Raw genomic sequence first — 25,040 nt, forward strand, 5'->3', positions numbered from 1 at the left:
GTTAAATTGTGTATTGAATTAAATTAAATTTCTTTTGTAAACTACAGGGGGCAGTAGAGGGTGGAAATAACTATACATGTAATACAAATGGAAACACATTAACAATACACTTTTAAAACATTTTTGTGCAGTGCAGTATGGCAGGTAAATGGTAAATTGTGTTGTTTTTGTTTTTGTTTTTTTACTGCAGTATTCAGTGTAAAGTAGGAATGCACAATTTGATCGGTAAGTCTTATTGGATTTTAAATTTTGAAATGTAAATTTCTCAGCTATAAAGTTAAATCAGGTATAGCAAAATATAAAACATACATACAATTTGAAAAAAAAATGCTTTCAAAGAAACTTCAAGATAAATTTAGCAAAAACATTGGAATAGCAGGTTATCAGGAAAACCAATTAGGGTAAATAATCTTCACAATCTTTATTCTGCACTGTCCCTGAACTTCTGACAGAGGCTAAGTTGATGTTGATTAACACTGAACCCAAAGGTAAATGACAGCTTTACGTAAAAGAACAAGAGAGGAAATATCCATCCCAACTACCATCCAGAGCTGATGGTACAGAGAAATATTCAATCACCTGTTTGGTTAGCTTAGCGATTAGCATCTCTCAAACAACATCAACACAAACATTTGTTCAAACACCTATTATTGATTGAAATAATAAATATTAAATAATTCTCAGCCTTTTGTGGTTATATAGTCACCCAAACTGACATTGCAATTGTGAATAATTGTGCAGCACTAGTGTTGGGATGAACCATCCCCAATGTGTTTGATTAAAAATATTTAAGTTTATAAGTTCATTCAAAAATGAAATAGAAACAACTACTATTTTTCCTCTTTATCACATTGTTCTTCACTTTTTTCTTTCACTTTATCCACATTTTTTCTTTTACATTCTTCTATTTCTTTTATCCTTTCATTACCTTCCTTTCCTTCATAGAACCTATAACTCTTTCAGTTTACACATTTTACCCCTTTTCTTGCTTCAGCTTTAAAGCAGTTCAATGAATACAATCACAAATTTCCTCCACAAAATGTACTTTTTAGTCTACTGTAATTGCAAATAATGGTTTAAAAGTGTTTTCAGATGACTCTTACACATTATCAGAATCCAACATTCACTTTTCTTATTTCTTTTGTACTATTTTACCATTTTTACAATTCACATGCCATCATGCTAACAGCAATTCAAGCTTGATGATGAGAAGTCATTGTGTTTAGGCGTGTTACCTGCACCGAAGGGCTGCAAGAACCAGGTTCGTCCAACCCTACTTGGCGTGCCAGCTGCAGGCTGTGTAGGGTTAAAGGCTCGGATAGTCTTGACATCTGCCCTATTGTCACCTGCAGTGGGGATCTCTAGCACTGGGATGAGAGTGCACTGGTCCAGCAGGCCATCAGATGTCATTACTTCAGTGTAACCCTCCTCACAGCCACACACACCCACCTGACGCAAGAAGGAAAAAAGTTTGACATAATGACAATTTAGCCTTTTCACTTCATCTACAGTCACCAGGCATTAAAATATCCTTCTGCTAGTAATACATGATGCCCACCCTCTATCAAGCACTTTCACATTACATTAAATAATGTTAAATGAAAGAATCTATAAATTATTTAAAAAGTATGTAAAAAGTGGTATGACTGAGGCACAAGTAGCTCCACTGAATCCTTCATCGTTCCTGACTAGATGCCCACATCCAGGTAAAGGGAGAATAGCCACAGTACCAAATCATCTCCATTTATAGACTACTTGTCTGATAAATTTTAAACTGAGATATTTTTGTACAGTATTGCATGGTTCACACCTGCTCATGCATAGTACACTCACACTGTTGTCAAGTCAAGGTTGTTTAAACCAGCCCTCCATTGCTGCTTCATTCCCTGGACTCTTCAGTTAGCATTTAGTTAGAGTAGCATGGTGTTTTTCTTACATTTACCATCATTTTGTATGCAACAGGTGTTCAATAAAGGCATAAAAATTGTGACGTTTTAAAAATATTGTAAGACAAAACCAAGAAAGACAAAAAGATTTCATACTTGGGATAACTCACCTCTGTGCAGAGAGAACGCGGCTTGGTGCAGGGTGGATCACAGGTTCGGTCAGCCAGGGGCTTCGTAGTCTCTGGGCATCCACCTAACAATGAAAAGCCATGAGGTGTCACATGTCAGGGTTTGACAACTAATGTTTGGTCACTATAAGATAACTGTCAGACCTTTGATGGTAGTTAAAATATAACAGGCTTGCCAATATCAGTATCAGTATTTTCCAGCAAGTGCAATGACAGTACTTCTTGAAACGCAGATGTTATACAATTTTCCTCAGTGCTAGTCTGTATTTTTTAGGCTATACCTGCTTTTGGAATTTTCCTGGCACTGGGCAAACTTGAATGCACTGGTGTGGGAGAAGAAATGTTTCTTAGGATAGGTTTATGCTGATTAATGGTGGAGTGCAACTTTGGATCCAAATAGCATTTGCAATAAAACTTTCTTAGGCCACCTTGTATTGAATACACAAACAGGGCAATTTTTGTACTATGTTGGATCTTTTCTGTGCAGGTGGTTAAAGAAGATTCACCCAATAGCGTCAGAAATTCCTTGTGTTTCACCTGCAGAGTGCAGAGGGGTTGTGCATAATTTTAACACAGCAGTGTGACCTCATTACTTACTTCTTTGCAAACAGTCATAGGATTGCTCTGTATTAAGGTACAAAGCAATTCTATGACTGTTGTAATTAGAAAAAATCATTCCTGTCTTATTTAAAACATAATGTTGTCTTATTACTATTTACAATCAAAATAAATGACACTGTCTTTCATTTTTCAGAGCTTCCCAAACCTTTTGGTGGGCCAAAAAAACAAAACAAAACAAAAAAACCACACTCCTGCTCCCCCCAGGGGATAGGTTGAATGAAAATGTAACATGTATGTGCAAATCATTACAAAGATTATAAAGGTTGGAAAGTGCACACATTGTTAACCTTTTCACCACTAAGTAAGAGTAAGTCTTGGTATATATTGATTAACAGTTAGACAATCTTTTAGATTTTTATTAAAACACATCCACCCATATCTAAACTTGAAATATACAGCATATATTTAAAAGTCCAACCACACGTGGTCACAGGGCATATTGGCTTTGAAAGTTGCTTTTACACTTTCCAAGTATGTGGCTGATTACTAGTTATTTAAAAACATACAGTTTTCTTTAGACTTTTTATTATTATAAATTATTGAAGTCCCCTTTAATGGCAAAATACTGTTTTAATTGTTTTAATTAAATTTTCTGCCACAGTTCTCGTTGTCCTTACTCCAGGGAAGAACAAAATGGACGAGCTGACCCTGCTGCTGAACAAAAACATAGTGTTTTCTACGTCCTGTGTTTTGTGCTTCACGGAAACGTGGCTTTGTGATTTTATACCGGACTCTGCTCTCCAGTGAATTTCAACTTTACAGAGCGAAAGCACAAGGGGCAAAGGAGATGGAATATGTTTTTATATCATTAGTGGCTGATGAAACGATGTTTCGGTACTGTTCCTCGGACCCGGAGGCCTCCATCATTAACTGCAGGCCTTTTTATTCACCCTGTGAGTTCTCTTCAGTCATCCTTGTTGGTTGTTTACATTGCACCACAAGGCAACATGTGTGAGGCGCAGCGCGTGCAGGCTGACAACATACTGGGTGTGGAACTGACAAACCCGGAGGCATGGGTTATTGTCCTTCAACAAAGGAGGTTTTTCAAACTCCCAAAATACAAACAGTTTATTACAAGTGCCCGACCAGAGAGAAGAATGTCCTAGACCACTGCTACACCACTATTAGCAGTGCTTATCATGCTGTTCCTCGCACTGCACTGGGCTAGTCTGACCACATCACGGTGCACCTGATTCCAGCATAAAGGGAGAAATTAAAACTCTGCAAACCTGCTGTGAGGACATCAAAGAAGTGGACCAATGAGGCTGTGGGCAAACTTCAGGAGTGTTTGGACTAAACGAACTGGGATGTTTTTAGGTTTGTCACTGCCAGTCTTGGATGAGTACACGGACACTGTGACGTCCTATATTAACTTCTGTGAGGACAGTGTCATTCCATCATGCACCAGGGTGAGTTATAACAATGACAAACCCTGGTTCATAGCTAATCTCAGACAGCTGAGATCAGAGAAAGAGGCTACATACAGAAGTGTGGACAAAGACAAATACAACGAGGCAACGTAGAGATTTAGAGTAGAGAAAGATGTGAGCAGAGCTAAATCAGCACATGGTGAGAGAATGGAACAGCAATTCTCAGCCAACGACTCTGCTTCTGTCTGGAAAGGGCTGAAGGCAATCAATAAGTACAAGCCTAGAGCCCCCCACTCTGTGAATGACCAGCGCCTGGCCAACAGGCTGAATGAGTTTTACTGCCGGTTTAAAAGACAATGGAACTGACCTGATACTCCCCACCAATCACTGATCAACAGCAGCCCCCCTCCACTCCCTCACCTGGATCACCCACACCTCTTCAAACCTCAGTGTCCTCTTCCCCTCTGCATATCAAACCTCCCACCAAAGAGGGAGATTAGAATAAACTATTTAAATGGCTGAACCCTTGTAAGCTGCTGGCCCGGACTGTCTCCCCCTCCACCCTGAAGCACTGTGCCAATCTGTTGTCTCCAGTGTTCAGACATTTTTAAGACATGCTTTAAGACATCAGCCATCGTACCAGTCCCTAAAAATGCAAGGATCATGGGACTTAATTATAACAGACCCTGACTTCTGTGGTCATGAAGTCCTTTCAGTGCCTCGTCTTGTCCCACCTCAAGGACATAACAGACCGCCTTCTGGACGCCCTACAGCTTGCCTACAGAGTCAAAAGATCTGTAGACGATGCTGTAAACATGGCCCTGAACACTGAACAATCATGTGATTTCCCTGATATTTTATTGGTATTATCGGTATCGATGATGAAAAATGACCATAAACTAATGATATTGTACTGAAAGAAAATGTTGTTATCACCCATCCCTATCTGGGGGCAACTTCCAACTCCTGTTCTCTATTTTTGTAAAATGAAGCCAATTTTTTCAGGTTTTTACCACTGGTCTACATCAAATTGAATAAGGCCACTAATAGCAGACTAATCAAACTTTTTTCCTCTGTGCTTCAAGAAAGGCCTTTGAGTACTTGACTGACTAGAAGAACTAAGCATGGACTCTCTAAAGTAGATTTAGCTAAGAGATGGCTGGGGCATGACTCCACCTCCAGAAAGCATAGCTCCATCAGGCTGCCGAATGTCTCACTGCTGCTGCCATAAACAGGTCTGATCTGCAGTCTCCACAAGCTGCCATTGAGTCCTTAAAAAATTAAAAGGAACTCAGTTCAGTCATTTTCTTAATACCATGGATTCCTTGGCTTTATTCAGATGCTAAAACTGCATTTTATGGAAGATTCTGAAAGTTAGTGGGAAAGTAGTTGACCAAGTGGGCACCTATTGTACATTTGCATTCTCTTGCATTGTACATTTGCATTCTCAGAGATCTGTTTCCCCATTGGGTTGGCATAGCATTTTCCTGTCATGTAAATAGCTGGTCTTTCATTTCTGCAGTCCAGACAGCCATGTCAATGTAAACAATATGCTTCTATTGGAATGTTCAGATGAGCTGAAAATTAAAACTGAAAAGAGCCTTCCATGTATGTGCTCTTGACCTTGTTGTTTGCTCGTTTGTCACTTTATTTCTATTGTCATAGCCATAAGAGTGGTTACACTGATACTAATTCAACATGTTGAACTGTTTGAAAAGTAGAGTATAGGGGTCTGACTAGTGCAGACAATGCAGGACACATTGTGAAGACTAGGCCGATGAACGCTCCTTAACAACCTGACGTTGGCTGATGGCCGACATTGGCTTGGTGTGCCCTGGCCCTAGCACTGATGGAAAATCACTCTCTGTAGTTTTCACTTGACCATCAGTTGTTCACATCCGTTTCAAGGTCTCCAGTTAAAATTTTACTCTTATTTCAATTAATCAATCAGATCAATTTTAGTTCCAAAAAGGGCTTTAGTCAGGGTCTGCACTTTTACCTATAATTTATATGTAATGTATAGTTATTTCCCTATTTAGTTTTTAATAAATTTTTAACTTTAAGTCTAAAATAATTAATATTTATTTACTTTTGTAGCAGGTTATTTATGACATATTTAGGAAATAAACTGTGACAGAAATCTAAATATTATGTATTTATCTAGTACCATATACTAATTGGTTACACTTTATATATTGAAACACATTTAATTGATAATCGTAAGTATGAAATGCTACAAGACATCTAAAGGAGGCATATTGACATATGAGTCACAATACTTACCGGTGACATTTAGTCCATCTGAGCGCTGGCACCAGACCTGGCGAGATGAACCTCTCCATGGTCCAGTCCTCCACTTGTATTCAAAACACTGGCCCTCTGCAGGAAGGATATGGTCAGATTTGTTGTAGGTCAGCTCTGAAGCTGCTCCCACTAAGACACAGTCGACTGACAAGTATATGAGGTTTACTTCTGAACAGGGCTTTTAGTAAGCGTAACTACACATTTTTGAAAGATAAGCCCACCCACTGGCCCCACGGGTGATCAAAGTCCATTTTTCAGATTGCTTCATACCTAATCTGTTATTCCATTTACATTTCCCAGGGGCTGACATTGCAAATGCATTATTTATTGGGTGGTGTTCCCATTGACTCTGGTTAATGTGTTGGCAACACCTTCAGCCAATCAGAGTAGGGTCTCAAAAGTTATGAATTCTCTTGAAAGTTTCTTAACTGTGTGCTTCAGCACAGAGGGAGAACTGGGCTGTTTGAAAAGAACCAAACAGCTTTGGGTCAATACAAAGTTACACATAAGTCCAAAATTCAAGTAAAATGGGCAAAAATACAAGCTCTTCAAGGTAAGAAGAAGATTGTTCATATTTTAAACAGATGGAATATATCTAAATTCATACCATTTCTAAAAAAACAGGACGCTTTTGGACTGACCTGTGCATGGCCGTGCCTCCAGCTCCTGTTCTGGACATTGCAGGACGTTTTCTGGATCTTGGGCCACCACGGCTCTGGATCTGACTTGGACTGAGCCAAAACCCAGGTCATCCCCACTCACGCAGTTTAGCTGGCATGGACTCCACACAGTCCAGTCCGTCAGGTAACACTCTCCTACAGAACATGGAGAGTTCAGTAACCACAATTCACTGTGCTACGAGGCTTTTCATGAAGTTAGTATATTTAGTTTTTTAATGTGAAAAGACTGCCATCGATCTTCTTTTAATGGTTGAATAGTGATTGTTCAAGCCTGAACAGTGCAGATTTTTAGGCCAGTACCAATATTGGTATTTTAAAGTAAATATTTATTTTACTTATATTACATATACTGAGAAGGGCATTTAACAGTTGAAAAATAAATTACTGACTGTGCTCTCTCACTGGTGAGGAGCAAGGTTGCTCACACATAGAGAGGAGTGAAAAGTGCAGGTTTGGGGAGGTTGGAGAGCTGTCCACAATCAGGGTCAGAAGAGGGCCATTGTAAGAGGTGTCAGGAGAGGGGGGTGGAGGGCTACTACAATTGGTGGAAGCATTATCAGGAAGGGGGAGCAGTGCTGGTCACAGACAGGTGTCAGGGGAGTTTATTCTGCATGCTGCCAATATAAAATCTGTGTGCAATGTGGTAAAATCTACCACACTGCACACACTTTGAGTCTGAAGAGATGTGGCAAGATGTGCTGTTTAGAGACGAAACAGTATCCCTGGAGCCTTGCACTAGAAGAATTTCACTGGGTGAGGACTGTCTGGCCTGAATATTAGCTTGACAGGCATTTAATGAAAGACTTCATCTGAAAGGAAGCAAAGCCAGGCACAAGAGAAGTGATTGTCTGTGGATATTATTTCTTTCTAAATATTTTCATAAAATCTTTGGCTTTTTTGGGTTTCCTTCCACTTTTAGTACAATATTTGGATTGTGAAGCAATATTGAAATAGAACTGCAATTAATGTTGCTTTGGCTTCAATCACTACTGATGCAGGTGCACAGACAAGTGTAGTACTATGTACCACACTATTAATTTCTAACAACCAAAATAGCACATTAGATTTTAATTAATTTTCATAAATGTATCTAGTTGTACAACTAGAAGGTCCCTGGTTTAAATCCATTGGCCGGATGTGGCATTTCCCCACCCCGAGTACTCTGAATTCCCCCCTACAGTTTAAAGATATGCATGTTAGGTTAATTGATGACTCTAAATTGCCCATAGGTGTGAGTGTAAATGGTTGTCTGTATGTGTATGTTTCGTTATGTTGGTCCTGAGATGACTTGAGGGCTCTCCAGGGTGGACCCTGCCTCTAGCCAATTGACAGGTGGGATAGCCTCCAGCCCCCCTTGCCATGGGTGAAGCACCTGTTCAATGTTTTGTACATGATTGACTAATGTACAAAGACGCTAACCAGCTCCAATAAATCCTTCTCGTCGTTAATCTAGTGTTCTTTTTTACCTCATTGTGACTTTGGTGTGCTCATGGGTGGATACCCACTTCTATGGGAATTAACCATGGCAAGGTTTTCTGAGATCACTTTTCTGTGAGGCATGGCTAAGATCAGCTAATTTTCCTCATGAATAACACACTGACACTTTGAGAGATGTTATAATTCTCAACCACACTTCCATTCTTGTTTCATTGACTGTACTCCACGTGTGCTAATACATGACTCCAGTTGATTTTTCCCGACATCAGAAGCCTAGTGTTGCCATTACCTTTTCTACCATTGTTTTGTATATTTGTTGTGCGTGTTAAATGAACTCAGCAACTCAATTCAACTTTATTTCTCAACAACACATCATGAAGACATGAGGAGAACGAAATACAGTAAGGTACTCCAGTCTCTGGGCTTCCCTATAAAAGATTAAACATTATTGTATAATAATAAACGGATAATTTAACAATATTTCCTCACAACTCTCTTCTGTCTGACCATTTTTTAATAACATTTGAATTTACAATAACGGACTATATAGCAGTTAGGGAAAAATTCCACTATAGCAGATGCTTAAGTGAAAAAGCTGTCAACAAATTTAAAGAAATTATTTCTTCATCATTTGCTTCACCATATGTTAATACAATGGAAAGTAGCCACCTTAATGTTACTCCTGCACAAGTAGATTATCTTGTTGACAATTCTGCAGCCTCACTACGTACAATACTCGATAGTGTTGCCCCTCTAAAAAAGAAGGCAGTAAATCAGCAGAGGCGATCTCCATGGTATAGTTCACAAACACGCAACTTAAAACAGGAAACACGAAAGTTAGAAAGGAAGTGGCGTTCCAGAAAGTTAGAAGAATCTCATTTAGCCTGGAAAAATAGTTTAAAAACGTACAAAAAAGCTCTCAGTGATGCCAGAACAGCATATTATTCATCATTAATAGAAGAAAACAAGAACAACCCCCGGTTTCTGTTCAGCACTGTAGCCAGGCTGACTAAGAGCCATAGTTCTGTTGAGCCTACTATTCCCTTAACTTTGAGCAGCAATGACTTCATGACCTTCTTTATGAATAAAATTGTAGCTATTAGAGAAAGTATTCACCAGATCCTCCCCCCAAAAATTACAGATAGATCTTCATGTACAGCAGTGCTAGAATCATGGATAAGGCCCCACTCCCTGTTAGACTGCTTTTTACCCATAGATCTCTCTGAGCTAACTTCAATTATTACCTCATCTAAACCAACAACCTGTTTGCTAGACCCTATTCCAACTAAGCTGCTCAAGGAAGCTTTACCCTTAATAGATACGTTCATATTAGATATCATCAATCTATCTTTAGAAACAGGCTATGTACCACAGGCATATAAGGTAGCTGTAATTAAACCATTACTTAAAAAACCCTGTCTTGACCCAGGTGTTTTAGCCAATTACAGACCAATATCTAATCTCCCCTTTATTTCTAAAATAATTGAAAAAGTAGTCGCAAAACAATTATGTGATCACCTTCATAGGAATAATTTGTATGAAGAGTTTCAGTCAGGATTTAGAGTTCATCATAGTACAGAAACAGCTCTGGTAAAAGTCACCAACGATCTTCTCATGGCCTCAGATAATGGACTCATCTCTATACTTGTTCTGTTAGATCTTAGTGCCGCATTTGATACCATTGATCATAACATTTTATTACAGAGACTGGAACATCAAATTGGAATTACAGGAACTGCACTAGGTTGGTTTAAATCTTATCTGTCTGATAGATTTCAATTTGTTCATGTTAATGATGAATCCTCCATGCACACAAAGGTTAGCTATGGATTTCCACAAGGCTCTGTGTTAGGACCAATACTTTTTACTTTATATATGTCTCCTTTAGGCAACATTATTAGAAAACACTCCATAAATTTCCACTGTTATGCTGATGATACCCAGCTATATTTATCTATGGAACCAGATGAAAATAATCAGTTAATAAAGCTTCAAGCATGCCTACAAGACATAAAGGCCTGGATGTCCCACAATTTTTTACTTTTAAACTCAGACAAAACTGAAGTCATAGTATTTGGGCCCAAAAATATCAGAGATATGATGTCCAACCATATTGTTTCCCTAGATGGCATAAGTCTGGCCTCCAGTACTACTGCAAGGAACCTTGGAGTTATTTTTGATCAGGATCTGTCCTTTAAGTCACATATAAAACAAATCTCTAGAACAGCCTTCTTCCACCTACGGAACATTGCCAAAATTAGGAGCATCCTGTCTCAAAGTGATGCCGAAAAACTGGTCCATGCATTTGTTACTTCTAGGTTGGACTACTGTAATTCCCTACTTTCAGGATGCCCCAGTAACTCCCTAAAGAGCCTGCAATTAATCCAAAATGCTGCAGCAAGAGTGCTGACTGGAACTAGCAAGAGAGATCATATTTCACCTTCACTAGCTTCTCTCCATTGGCTTCCCATTAAATTTAGAATAGAATTTAAAACCCTGCTTCTTACATATAAAGCTCTGAATGGTCAGGCTCCATCATATATAGAAGACCTCATAGCACCATATCATCCCAGTAGACCACTTCGCTCTCAGAATGCAGGCCTACTTGTGGTTCCCAGAATTTCCAAAAGTAGAATGGGAGGTAGAGCCTTTAGCTATCAAGCTCCTCTCTTGTGGAACCAGCTCCCAGTTCAGATTCGGGAAGCAGACACCCTCTCTACTTTTAAGTCTAGGCTTAAAACCTTCCTTTTTAATAAAGCATATAGTTAGTTATAGTTATGCTGCCATAGGCTTAGACTGCTGGGGGACCCACCCCCCAATGCACTGAGCTCCTTTCCTCCTCTTGACCATCTCTCCTCTCCTCTCACCCCGCAATTCTCACCACTGTATGTCATTAACTCTGTGTGTTCTCTCCCGTAGTTGTCTTTGTCCTCCTCTGTCCCCCTCTCTCTGTCCCTTTCTGCAGGTGTCCCCCGGCTTTGAAGCTGTGTGTCTTCCAGCGTGCAGCTACTGGTCCTACCAATCTGCCCGATGTTTTGTTGTTGCTTTTTGTTGCTCTGTTCTTTTCTCTCTCCCCTTTCCACTCACCCCAACCGGTCGAGGCAGATGGCCGTCCACCCTGAGCCTGGTTCTGCTGGAGGTTTCTTCCGTTAAAGGGAGTTTTTCCTCTCCACTGTTGCCTATGGCTTGCTCCAGGGGGAATTGTTGGGTTCTCTTTATATATCTTTATAATCTTGACTTTATTCTGTAAAGTGCCCTGAGATGACTTTGTTGTGAATTGGCGCTATATAAATAAAGTTGAATTGAAATTGAATTAAATTAGGTATTTTTGGTTCTAAAACCTATGCTAAAAACTATGTCTATGCTTAAATAATATAATACACACGTGATCATATTCCACGACACTATCAACATCAAATAAAAAGACATAAGAAGTAGGTGCAGTAAATTGTTTTGCCCATTGCTGATGTTCAAAAATCATCAGATGTAGAGTTAAACCTTTACAGCCTGGGATCTGTTGGTAAGGAAATGCATAAACCAGTTACAGAGAGTTGGAGATAGACCAAGTGCTAACACTTTGTTCACAAGTGTTTGTGGTACAATTGTGTTAAAGGTGGAGATGAAGTCCAAGAAGAGCAGCCTCACGTAAGAGCGTTTATTTTTTCAGATGTATGAGGGAACCTTGGACTACAGAAGCAATGGCATCAGCTGTTAAGCGGTGCCACCTGTAATTGTACTGGTGAGAGTCAGTAGTTGTATCAATGTCTCTCAAAACAATTAATTTCTATTGGAGTGAGAGCAATTGGATGATAGTCATTTAAACAAGTCACTGGAGAGGCTTTTGGTGCAAGACCGATAATAGAAGTCTTGAAGCATGTTGGTACAATGGCCTGGTACATTGAAGTGTTAAAAATGTAAAAGTTGTCAAGACAGTTGAGAGCTGGTGGACAGACTTCTTCAAGAACCAGCTTGGAACACCTTCGAGGCCTGTAGCTTTGCGGGTGTTAATTCTCATGTGATGTCAAAATAAGAGTAGTTAAAACACTAGATGATAAGGGTTCATCATCTAGTGTGGGTGTATACCTAAAGGTGGTAGTTGTGGTGTTGGATGCCTTAAACCGAGCAAAAAATAATAAAATAAATAATTAAATATATAATTAAAAAAAAATAAAATAAAAACAAAATAAAATAAATAATTATGCCATCTGGTAGCTGTGGGTCTGGGGGACATAGTGAGTTGTCATTGCTGTGATCCATAATATATTTAATGCCCCTCCACATGCTCCGGGGATCATTTAAGGAAAAATGTTCCTGAATTCTGCAGCTCTTACTGAACAACTCCAGACAAGATTGTACAGCTGGAAAAGGGTGTGGGTTTTTTTAGCAGCATAATGTTATAACTTTGCTTTTAGTTGCTGAAACTTTAATGTCACCACCATTCACATATTTTGACAGCATGAACCCTGATTTTTACCTGGATTTTCTACAGTACATATAAATAAATTTGACATTGCTCTCACTCAAAGAGTTTCACAGGCTGAAACATAGTGGTTATTCGCCTTCACCAGAATGGACTGTTTGGTGTTTGTGGTGTCTCCAATTATATATTTTATTTATTCTTCACATTTTATTACAATGAAATTTAAATTATTTCTGTAATTATTAATAAAATTACAATAAAATGCTAAAATAAAACTGATGAGGCACTTTCCTTCATTCAATCAACTGTGTGTTTCTGTCTGCAGCCTTTTGTTATGTACATGTGCTGTTGGAGAAGTTTATAAAAGAAACCTAGTTACACCCAAATCTGCCAGGGAAATTTGGTTTTCCTAATCCTCTACCCCAATTTTAGAAACCAGCTCTCCCCTTTACGTCCAACCTTAGAAATCAGCTGTCCTGAGAAAGTTCCTGGGCTCCAGGGTTACTGTTGTTTCATCTGTAAATGGCAAAAGACCTGGGAAGTGGCGTTGATAAATAGACCTGGGCAATATAATTGCAGTAATTGACCACAATAATCTTATTTTAAAATCCAGTTTGGACACACTTGTTTGTGGCAGGGTGTTGTATTAAAACAGTTTTATCACACATTTTGCAGTATACTAACACTAATCACTGCTTCTCCTAGCAGATCAAAACAGCATTGTAACCTGTAATTCTATGGTGATGGTTTAGGGGCAGTAACAAGTTAGGCCTGCATTGAGTACATCATCATGGGGAGTTGATATTCAGTGGAGAGTCCATGTGGGATGCAATCACCATCTGTAGCTCTTCTCTACCCATATTGGAACCCAAAGCACTCTGCTTCTTATTCATACATTCACTCACACACATACACAGCTTTCCTGAATCACCTAGGGTAACGAATTTGGGTTTCTGTGTCTTGTTCTTAGACAACATATGACAGGCTCCACCTCTTGAGCAACTATTGCCCCTGTGTGTAAGATACCTACCTGGACAGGGTACAATGCAGTTCTCCTTCAAAACAATGTGTGAATCTCCATCAACTGAAGGCTCCAGATCCCCACACAGCTCATCTTCTACCAGGTTGCTGTCTTGTTGACCTGAACCATCTGACACAAAGCACGACACGTTCCTGAATCGCAGGCCTTCTCCACACCTCACCCCCTGTTGAAAGGAAAAACAGTTGTATGGATTGAAGGCAGTACCCTCTAAAGTGTACCTACAATAGGATAAAAGCAAGTAAGTGCCCTCTAAAACTTATATTTGTGCATGAAATCTACACAGAGGCTACACATGTGGCCAACAAAGCGTGAGCATTTATGTGCAATATGTGTCTGTTACATGCTGCAATTACAGCAGCTAATAGTGGGGTTTCAGTGCCCTCATGGTGAGATTTTTGGTTTTCTAAAACAATTGTGACTATAACTGAGGGAACCATTTTAAATTAAGGCTAATACCTGTTTAACAACAGTTATTTTACAGAAATTACTGAAAGGCAATTTTGTAGAAATCTGTATTTACTATAACATTTTCAACAAAAGCCACATAAATCAAGCAAAATTTTGTGTGAAAAATAAAAAGTGAAAAGTTATTTTCTATAAACTGTGACTATAAACACATGCAAAATAAAGTAGCTTAGCAGTACTCATTAAAACATCTTAAACACACAGATTAAAAACCTCCACAGATAGTTCTAATAAAATTAGTGGACCTGTAAATGTATAATTGCTTCCTTCTTGGGAAAATGAATACTTACCCCTCATTCATTTTGCAATTTGTGCAGTTTTAGGCAAAAAAAAATATATATTTATTTAAAAACATTTAGGCTGATCTCATTTATTCATTTTAAGTAGTTGTAACTAATTAGGTGTGTCCACATTTGGAATTGAATGTGGCCAGTGTCTATAAATATCTGGACCCACTGAGTGTTTTAGGTGGCTTTCAATTTTGTTTTTGGCTTTTGTCCCTTAAGCAGCCTGGGTCTGCCACTATAATAATTAGACTTCAAATGTAATATTGCACTACTTTTAATTGTTATAATAAATTGTCAAGATAGATAAAGTATTTTTAGTAAACAATAACATATAACAATCTAAAGAAAAAATTAAAGATGTTAATGTGTAAAATTAAAACATACACACAAAACAATCCTCAATCTTCAACAAATAAAAATGTTTATTGTTTTGTTCCGCTGCTTGAGTAAATACTTCTATCATTAAAAAAGTTTTTGTTGTTAGACAGAGAGCTGGCTCACCTCAGATTTGCAATCTGACCAGACACTGTATCTCCAACTGTAGCAGGGCTTCACTAGGCAGGGCTTCCACTGCTCCATTTGTGATGGACATGGCCTCCCATCACCCTGAGGAGCTTGGATTAATGTCCGTTTCCTCCACAGCTTGCCTGCAGAACAGCAGATAAACAAAGAGATATTTTATAAGAATATTTACTTTAATTCTGTAGTTTGATCTTTATATGCCAGGGCTTTGTTAACATTAGTCTGAGTCAGCAGAAGAGTGAAAAATAGGAATGTAAAGATTAATTGATATGGGTTGGAAGATCGATACTATAGTCAGAGATACAGCTGAAAGGGTTGAAAACGTACAAATTTAAACAAAATTTTGTAGAATGTTGAATCTCACAAAATTTTCTTTTCTGTTATCTGTCTCTGTTTGTGTGTATGTGTATGTGTCCAATGCAATGTCCAATGCTTAAATCTATTCTATCTAAAAAAAAAAAAAAAAAAACATAAAAAAAAACCTTCTTTCTGCTCTTTGCACTTGCAACTCATGAAATATAAATCCTTTTCTGATAGGACATCGCTTCGATGTTTTCTCCTAGACTTAGATTTTTGCTTGCCTTGCATCTTACTTGTAAGTTGCTTTGGTTAAAAGCATCTGCTATTTGACTAAATGTAACTGTATATGTTATTTTGGACTCGAACAGAGATTCTAAAATATGAATAACAGGCATAATAGTTGAAGTCATGGGATAAGCCAAAATACAAAATAAATAAATAAAAGAAACATTGCTATAGATGTAGGAAGGTGATGGATGGAAACCTTATGTCACAACAGAGCAGCTGGTTGGAGTCACTGTAATGTCAACCTTGTTGACAGTGCTAGTGTGTTAACAAGGTTGACCGGCTCCCACCAGGTTTGGCCTGGTGAATGCCAGATCACTGTTGACTATTGTTTATAGTCAGGAAATAGCAATTTTAAATGAGCACAACCTATTTGAGGCTTCCAATCAGGTTTTAGAATGAAACACAGTACTGAGTGGGCTTTTTCGTGTGTGCTTTATAAAATTTTTCTAGCCTCTAATTCTGGTGACTGTGTGGTCCTTGTACTAATTGATTTAACTGCTGCGTTTGATACAGTGGACCATGATATTTTAATCTCCCACTTAGAACACTAGGTCGTTATAAAGGGCTTAGCTCTAAATTGGTTCAGGTCCTACTTGAAAGATGGAACTTTGTGTCCAACTTGGAGAGTTCCAGTCTTCTTCTGCTTATCTGCCCTGTGGGGTTCCACAAGGTTCTATTTCAGGCCCTATCCTCTTTTCTTTGTATTTGCTGTCCATGGGCTCCACCCTTAGAATACATGGCATTTTGTTTCACTGCTATGCTGATGACTGTCAGATCTATGTTACACTCAATAAAAAGGATGGCATTTATGTCAGTTTATTACTGGAATGTTTAAAGGACATTAAGGCCTGGATGGCTCTTAACATTTTCAATTTTAATGATTCAAAGACTGAGGTGATTGTTTTGGGAATTAATTCATCTAGTGGGACTGCCCCTGCAGACTTGGGACCCTTGGCTGAAAACACCAAATAAGAAATTATTAACCTTGCGTTTAAAATAGATACTGACCTGAAGCTTGAAAGCCAGATCTGATCTGCTGTTAAGTCTAGTTGTTTCACCTGAGGCTGCTGGCTAGAGTCCATTATAAAGTCCATTATAACAAAGCAGCACTTTGAAACAGTAACACATGCCTCCGTTACCACCTGGCTGGATTACTGCAATGCACTTTATCTTGGTGTAAGTCATTGGCTGCTTGTGCAATTTAGGGTCCATTTTCAACTTCTTCTATTTGTTTTTAAATGTTTAAATGGGGTACCCCGCTGTACCTCTCTGAGCTTATGCTTCCATATGCTACACTGCGGTCACTCAGATCAGCTGACCTGCTGCTCCTGAGTGTATTGAAAACTAAATGTAAGCTTAGAGGAGACCGAGCTTTTGCAGTGGCTGCTTAAAAACTGTGGAACGAGTTGCCCCTGCACATTAGACAGGCCTCATCCTTGCCTGTTTTTAAATCCCTTCTTAAAACTCACTTGTTTTCATTGGCCTTTGACACAGTCTGACTTGACATTATTTTATCTGTCTGTTATTTTATTCTGTCTGTTATTTATTGTTATCTGTTTTATTGTATATGTTTTATGCTATTGTATATTTCTCTGGTGTGTTATTTCGCTTAACAAATAAAGTTAAAAGTCGCAAGTTCATTCCCAGGGAGGCAAACAGCCTTATTTTGGGAATGCTCATACTGTTTTAAAATATTGTAATTAATTGTGAAGAGAAAAACTGGTGTCAGATATCAAAATTCTGCGGCTTAGCACCTACCACTGCTGTCAATGACCTTATCACTATGAGACTTCAAAATTATATTTTGTGTTCATTGAATGCATGACCCACCTGTATATGAGCTGAATTATTTTATTGTGGAAACTGGGCAATAAGCTTTTAAAAAAACAATCATCTATTTGCAAGAGAGAGTGGTGGGTTAAAAAAAAGATCACCTAAAGTGATGCCTACTTGTTTTTAAATCAAAGTCCGCCTAAATCTGAATACATTTTCTTTTTATTTGAAAAGATGCACATTTTCACATAGGTATATTACATATCCATTATACATTTTACATTTAGTTTTATGAACCTTGTTCTCTGATGTGTCCTTCACATTCCATAATATAACAGTAAACACAGAACTAAGGGTGCTAACATTTCCAAATTTGATCAAATTTGGTCTTTTGGACTTTAAATTATAAGTTTTTTTTCTTTTTCTACTGGGCTTGGACCAGTGCTGCACAGCTAGGGATGGGAATGGGCTGTTAGGGGTTCAGTGTGTTGCCCAGAGACACTTTGACATATAGTTGAGACCGGGGATCGAACCACTGACCCTGTGGTTAACTACCTTACCAACTGAGCTACAGCTGTTTGTTATGCACTTTTTACTTGCCATTATTAGGACCTAAAACAATTTTATATCTTTTCTGTTTGAAAAATAAAACATGTCTTTAATGTTCCACAAATATCAAACCAGAAAAGTGTGAGTTTAGGGCAATACCAGAAAATATAGAGGTTTTATTTTATATTATATTTTATATGGTCTAAGAGGCCTTGCATCACCCACGTGGTTTTGCATGATAATGAAAACATTTCTTTACATTACTAAAGTGTCCTATGTCACAACCTTATATTATTCATTGTTCGTTTGCTCATAAATATTCTCAACACAAAAGGATCAGTAAGCCAAGGTTTGAAACACCTCTTAATATCAGGGTTAACTTTCAAAGTATTTTAAAGAGAGCTACATACATACCTGCAAGCCCACAGGTGTGAGTGCATTCAGACCATGGTGACCAGTCAGACAGCTGACAATTGATGGGACACTCCACCACACAGGAAGCATTCATCTGCCACTTCCTCTCCAGACCCAGCTACAACATAAAATGCTTTGATGAACATCTCTGTTTCATTAAAAAACTGTAGAAAATGCTTTGAAATCAGAAGTGGCACAAGTCTCACCTCTTTGCAGAACTTGAGGTCAACAGATTTACCATCGCTACGAACACAGTCCAGCATGCGGGTTTTAATGCCATTTCCACACACTGCTCTGTCACTCAGCTGACAGGTACTCCAGTCTGCAGGGAAGTATTATCAGCAAAGGGTTAATGCCAACCTACTGTAAATCTTTACTGAGAATTGTACTGTTCAAGATTTTTGTTATTAACCATGCTTGTTTGAGTCTCACCAGTAATGTTGTATGAATAGTGGAAGCAGTTGCTGTTAAGTGTGCAGGGCTCTATCTGTTTAGTGGGTGGACACTCCTTCTGCTCTCCACGCTGGCGAAGCAAATAAGCATTTCTCTCTCGGGTATTGTTTCCACTGCATGGCTGAGATGAGAAAATAATTAGTTACAGCATGTAAAGGAATGAGAACTTACCTTTTTTAATGTTAAATCATCTCCTTAAACATGGTAAAAACATGTGTTAGGGACCAGGCCAGGTTTGCCCATAGTCACCGCACGCTCACGCTCAGCACCTCAGGACTAACCCTCCATCTGATCATCTGACGCAATTTCGTTGTACTTCTTGTATAATGACAAATAAATGACGCCCAGTACCTATAGACCAAGCTCGCATTTTTAAGTTAAATAGTGAACTGGCTGGGAAACAGCTGGCTTCTGAGAAACAGGACATTCAGACAGGTAGGGAGTCTTCTCTTGTAATACTCGAACTGGTGGACACTGGTCAACAGTGTCCACATTGCATACACAGAACTATAAATCAGTTGAATTAGACATCAGTGGTGATATCCAGCTTTCAGTGTTACGACTGGTATTACTTTTCCCTATTGATGGACACAGATGTGTCCCTTTTTTTTCTAATGCTGGCTTGATGAGAGACCATCTCTTGGTTTTCGTGTTATTCTCCTAGACAGGGTATTCCCCCCAGAGTATTTGTAAAGTTGGCCATTCCTAATGAGTGGCATTTCTGAAATAAATTGTCCCTGCAGCACAGTAGGGCAGGTACTGAAGACAGGATGAGTAAAAAACCTGCCTGGCCCTATGTGAAAAAGTTTTGCCATCGTTGGTGGCAACAACTGGAATCATGTGTTTAGGATAACTGTCTTTCACATCACTGTAGATACATTTTGGCCTCCTCTTCCTTGTAGAATTGTTTAAAAACAGCCACATTGGATGGTTTTCCAGCATTAAGGGCCTATTTAAGGTAACGCCCCAGCATCTCACTTTAACTTCAGTCCAGACTTTGACTAGGCCACTCCAAAACAAAAATGTATTTATTTTTTTTAGCTATTCAGAGCATGACTTGCTGGTTTGTTTTGGATCCTTGTCCATAACCCAAGTGGGTTGAGGTCACAAACTGATGGCCAAACACTTTACTTCAAGATTTTCTAGTAGAGTGCAGTATTCATGGTTCCATGAATTATGGGAAGTCATCCAGGTCACGAAGCTGTAAAGCAGCCCCAGACCATCACATTACTGCCATCATGTTTGAATGTTGGCATGATCTTCTTTTAATTAAATGCTGTTAGTTATACGGCATGTGTAACAAGACGCACACCTTCCAAAAAGTTTAACTCATTAATCCACATAATATTTTCCATGGAAGCAACAGATGATAACTTGCATTACTTCCCCCCAAATAACACTGAAATTGAACATAATGACAGGTTGAAGACTATTTAGCTCTCATCTAATCAAAGATTAGAAATAAATGTATAAATTTCTTACAAGTGTACATGGACTCCAGACTCCCCAGTCTGATAACACACAATCCTCAGGGCAGGGCAGCCGGCTGCTGCGGGACCCCAAAGGCATCTCCTCTGGGTCGCACAGATAATCCTCCACTTGTTCAGAGGGCCCATCTATAGTGTTGAGCATACATCTGCATAAACAACAATGTTATGCTAAAAGTTAGTCTATTTTTACAAGACCCGAGAATCTTTGGTAGGCATTGCAGACATCTTCATCTTCATTATCAAATGGTGATCAGCAGGAATAATTAAAAACACTACTCTAATGACATTTCAAAAATGCACAAGTGCAAGCACAGGCACAAAATGTGGACAGAAGAAATTTAATAACTTGTATTGTAGGGTTCGCTCATGTTACCTGACTTTTCTAGTCTGAACACCTTCACCACAGTTTTCCTTGAGATCAACATTGCTGACCTTCCATACACTCCAGGGTTCTGACACCCAGATATACTGTCCACAGTCACTGTGGCATGGAACTACCTCATACACCTGAAAAAAAACAAATCACTGTTACGTATATGATATTAAGAAAGCCTTGAAATATGCAGATTAGCAGTACAAAATGTGTAGAGTTTTGTGTCCCTAAGCTCTGAGAACACTGACTTGCCAGATGATAATCTAAATTAACATTTTACTTATTTCACCTATAACAATAGTATAAAAAGAAATACCCATAATAGAAAAATCTAAGATGTTTTAAGATGTGTACAGTTCAAGTTCAAATAATATAAACTGTCAAAAAGAATAAACTATGTACATACCTGGGCCTGTAGATTGACAAAATGGGACAGAAGAGCAAAAGACATTCAGATTATTGCACTCAGGAAGCAAAGAAATATATATTAACATCCATTCACACAAAGAAATTCATTAAATACTGATTTTGTTTAAACGTTAACTGCAGTTCTATGTGAGACCTCTCTCACCTGGTTCACATGGTCCAGTTTAGGACATGGTCTGCCACCATTATAGGGCTTTTCTCTGAGCCACTTGGAGCGAACTTTGACACCGCTACCACAGGACTTGCTGCAGCGTGACCAGTTAGACCATTCACTCAGTTTGCAGTCAGATGGACATGGGATGATGCAAGCCTCCTCAATGTATCCTGTACCCAAACATATAACAGAAAAGTATTTAATTTAAACATTAATGATCTCTACAGCAGATATTGTGAACAACATGTCACTAGAGCAGTGAAAGAAAAGCATACAGATATGTTTTAATACTTTTGGAAAATGTTTTTGTTTGGGATTGCATTATCTGCACAAGAATCATTTAGCATAATGCAGTAGTTTGCTCTTTTGCAAAATCTACTTATTGAATTTCTTTCCAAGAGTGAAATAGGCAGATTGATATAGTGAAATAAAAATCTTGAGTTTAGATACTTTGTCAAGAAGCATAAAAAAGGGAAAGGGGTCAAAACTACACGTAAAAACACTTACAAACAGGATAACCTTGCTCAGTCAGTACAAAAACAAGCAAATTCTTATCAGAGTATTTTAGGAGAAAATGATTGAGTTAGTTAATAATCAGCAGTGTACAGTGTAAATAACAAGTGTGAGCTAATGCTAATAGCTATGAGGTGCTATTGCATTAGTTCTAATCAGACAGAAAAAACCTTGACCACAACTAAAGTCCAAAACAGATTTACTTTTGTTGTGGTCAAAGTCTACAAGATAGACTGTGTTACAGAGTCGATTAGCAGTTAAAACAAAACTGTATTCTTCTTTCAGTGTTTTGATCTTTGTAAGGTCTTTGGTACTGAGATGCTTCCAGATTGAAAGAGCCCATTGCTCACCGGGACAAAGTTTTGAGTCAGCAAGCCTAGTACAGAGCAGTAACGACAGAGATATTTGACTGAGGCTGATTGTTATAACACTTCCCAGTTGAGGCAAGAAATGGCTACGTTCAGTAGATAAAGCACAGAAATACATCTTTAACCTTTTCCGTTTTGGAGTAATAAGAGCTTGTTCTGGTTTGGCTGGTTAGATATTAGCCACAATTGTTGGATGAATAAATGCAGTCAGTTCACAGGACAGTGTTTTGGAGTTTTAAGTTGCTTTAACAAAATGCAAGAATATACAGGAAGAAACAGGACCATTTGTGGACAATGAATATAGAAGACCTAATAAACCTGGTTGTTTATGGGTAAACGCTGACACGTTTATACAAAGGCTGGTTGACTGAGCTTCAGTGTCACTTATTTACACCAACCTTGTCCTTAAAGAAATTGATAATTCTTGTTTGTCAAACATTGTGCTCTGCATCACAGGGACCTCACAGTGTACTGTCCTCACGCTATTCCTGTTCTTCATTCATACGTTAAATACTATGAAACGAAGACCAAAAAGCTACTGGTGCAGAAAAAACATGCCCTGACTATACTAGTTAACATCCAAGGAGAAAGCTGGACTGGACAGACAAGGCTCCTGCCCTGTAAAAAACAATGTAATCCCTATCTCATGAGGATACTCAGCTACTTCGGTGTGAGCACTATTTGGAGTTTTTTATGACTATGTGGTGGTATTGGCCATCTTCTATAAGGTCAGCTAGTACAATGGTGTCACAGCAACACACAGGAAGAGACTGGACAAACCTTTGAAGAAGGCCAGTGAGTTAGAGACAGTGGGAGAAATGATGAACAATTGGTCATTTTGGACAATGGTTTCCACCCCCTGCTGGACATCCGGGTCAGATTCCACAAGCTTTGTCAATGCTTCTAGGTAACTCAACGAACACAAATAACAACAGACTAATTTGCACCTGATGTAATCCAAGTAAACACAGTGGATGCGTGTAACCCCACTGGACACTAGCGCATGTGGCTGCCTTCCCTTTAGAAGGAGTGAAGAACAAAAAATTGCATAACTCAATCAATCATATTAATGTATGAGTCAACAGAAACCACTCTTAGGTCATAGTTCTCAGCATAGTAACATCACAAAGTTACTTTGTTCTGCTTTACATCTCCCCCTTTCTATGCAAAAAAACATAGTGCAGACTGAATTTTATACTGAATTCAATGATCCTCATTTCAAGGCACATTTTCCTCTGAATTAAATCTACTTAATGATGGTACAGATACGTGAAAAATGTACTTAAGCACAGTAAGCACTTTGTTATTTATATATACATATATATATATATATATATATATATATATATATATATATATATATATATATATATATATATATATATATATATATATATATATATATGTGTGTGTGTGTGTGTGTGTGTGTGTGTGTGTTTTTGTAATAATAATCTTTTTTAAAATATTATGTACCTAATTTTATTTTCCAATTAATGCTCTCACCAAGTTTGTCAGAAAGTGTTACAACCTTTGTAAATCATGATACCCTCCGATTAACCATTCAGGAATGGATCAGAAAAATGCAGGAAAAAAAACTTTACTATCGCTGTCTCTTTTAAGTATTTTATCAAAACACTGAAGAAATGTTATGATGGATTCACTGAAGTAGCTTCCAGTTTTTCCATCTGTAGTACCATAAGTAAGCTTCTTCATTTGTATTTGTGTTTGTCACACTTGAGCAATACATGCTTGACTGTTTCTTGATTGTGGTACTGTATATGCACAGTTGTGTGTTTGCCTATTCTGTACAATGTATGATTTAGTCCTGTGTGACCTATCCTCAAACAGGTCATATTTTTTCTTCTCTCCAATATCTGCCCTTCTAACTCCAACATGTCTCTGTATACTAAAAAGATTTCTGGAAAAAAAATTGGAAAAAATGCTCTGGTTTCAAAATGTATTTTCTTACTGAAAACCTAATTACTTCCCATGTTCCTCAAAAGATTTAACATGAAAGACTCACCGTGGCTGTTGCAGCGAGATGTCTCAACTATGCGGTTGTCCTGATCGTAGCACACCATGGCCTGATAACGATATCCTTGTCCACATTCTCTGATGTCACCTTGAACCTTCATGCCTAGTTGACCCTCCATGCGGCCACTCTCAGGCAGGATACAGTCCGACCAGTTACCCACAGGTTGGGCATTATATTTGTTACATGGGCAATACTGAGTCTCACTTAAGGGATACATTTGATGATTTTTACACTGGTCACGCTTCTTGCTTTTCCCTGCAAAAACACATAGATTTTAAGTAGGGGGTTAGGATTATAGTTAAGGTTTTGGTTTAGGTTTAGATTTACCCCAATTTTGAAAACCAACTTTCCCGTTTACATCACACTTAAATAATCAGCTTTCCCAAGAAACCCGACTGTAACCTGGTTACTTAAGTCCATGTAAACATACTCAATGATTGAAGTGTTCCAGTTACTCATTGCCTGTAGAAAAAGACTGCTTGATTTGAGCAGGAAGTTAAATATGGAAACAACAGAGATATTTACAGACTGTATATACGCAGAAAAAAATTACATTGAAAATAAGTTTTTCAAACTGAGATGGTATAGTAAAGATAGTAAAGAATAGAAGATAGTATGGATAGTAAAGTTTTTTTTCAAATACATTGAATTTACTGCAAATGCTGAAATATTTTTGGAAGTC

The 25,040-nt window shown here is 38.3% G+C and overlaps 1 protein-coding gene across 1 annotated transcript in view; it reads right to left on the bottom strand.

The window, feature by feature from the left end:
• The window catches only part of thsd7aa (thrombospondin, type I, domain containing 7Aa), an 88,136-nt gene that overhangs the window by 5,654 nt on the left and 57,442 nt on the right, over positions 1–25,040 (bottom strand). The window contains exons 13-26 of the mRNA XM_067510694.1: positions 24,347–24,613; positions 21,434–21,612; positions 21,269–21,274; positions 20,863–20,996; positions 20,482–20,635; positions 18,979–19,120; positions 18,753–18,868; positions 18,547–18,664; positions 15,202–15,347; positions 13,937–14,111; positions 7,011–7,184; positions 6,349–6,444; positions 2,057–2,139; positions 1,236–1,449 (exon numbers count right to left, since the gene is read on the bottom strand). Coding sequence (XP_067366795.1) covers positions 1,236–1,449; positions 2,057–2,139; positions 6,349–6,444; positions 7,011–7,184; positions 13,937–14,111; positions 15,202–15,347; positions 18,547–18,664; positions 18,753–18,868; positions 18,979–19,120; positions 20,482–20,635; positions 20,863–20,996; positions 21,269–21,274; positions 21,434–21,612; positions 24,347–24,613 — 2,004 coding nt within the window. The remainder of the gene's footprint in view (positions 1–1,235; positions 1,450–2,056; positions 2,140–6,348; positions 6,445–7,010; positions 7,185–13,936; positions 14,112–15,201; positions 15,348–18,546; positions 18,665–18,752; positions 18,869–18,978; positions 19,121–20,481; positions 20,636–20,862; positions 20,997–21,268; positions 21,275–21,433; positions 21,613–24,346; positions 24,614–25,040) is intronic.

Source organism: Channa argus, chromosome 1 (genome assembly GCF_033026475.1).
Source record: "Channa argus isolate prfri chromosome 1, Channa argus male v1.0, whole genome shotgun sequence".
In the NCBI taxonomy this organism is placed as follows: domain Eukaryota; kingdom Metazoa; phylum Chordata; class Actinopteri; order Anabantiformes; family Channidae; genus Channa; species Channa argus.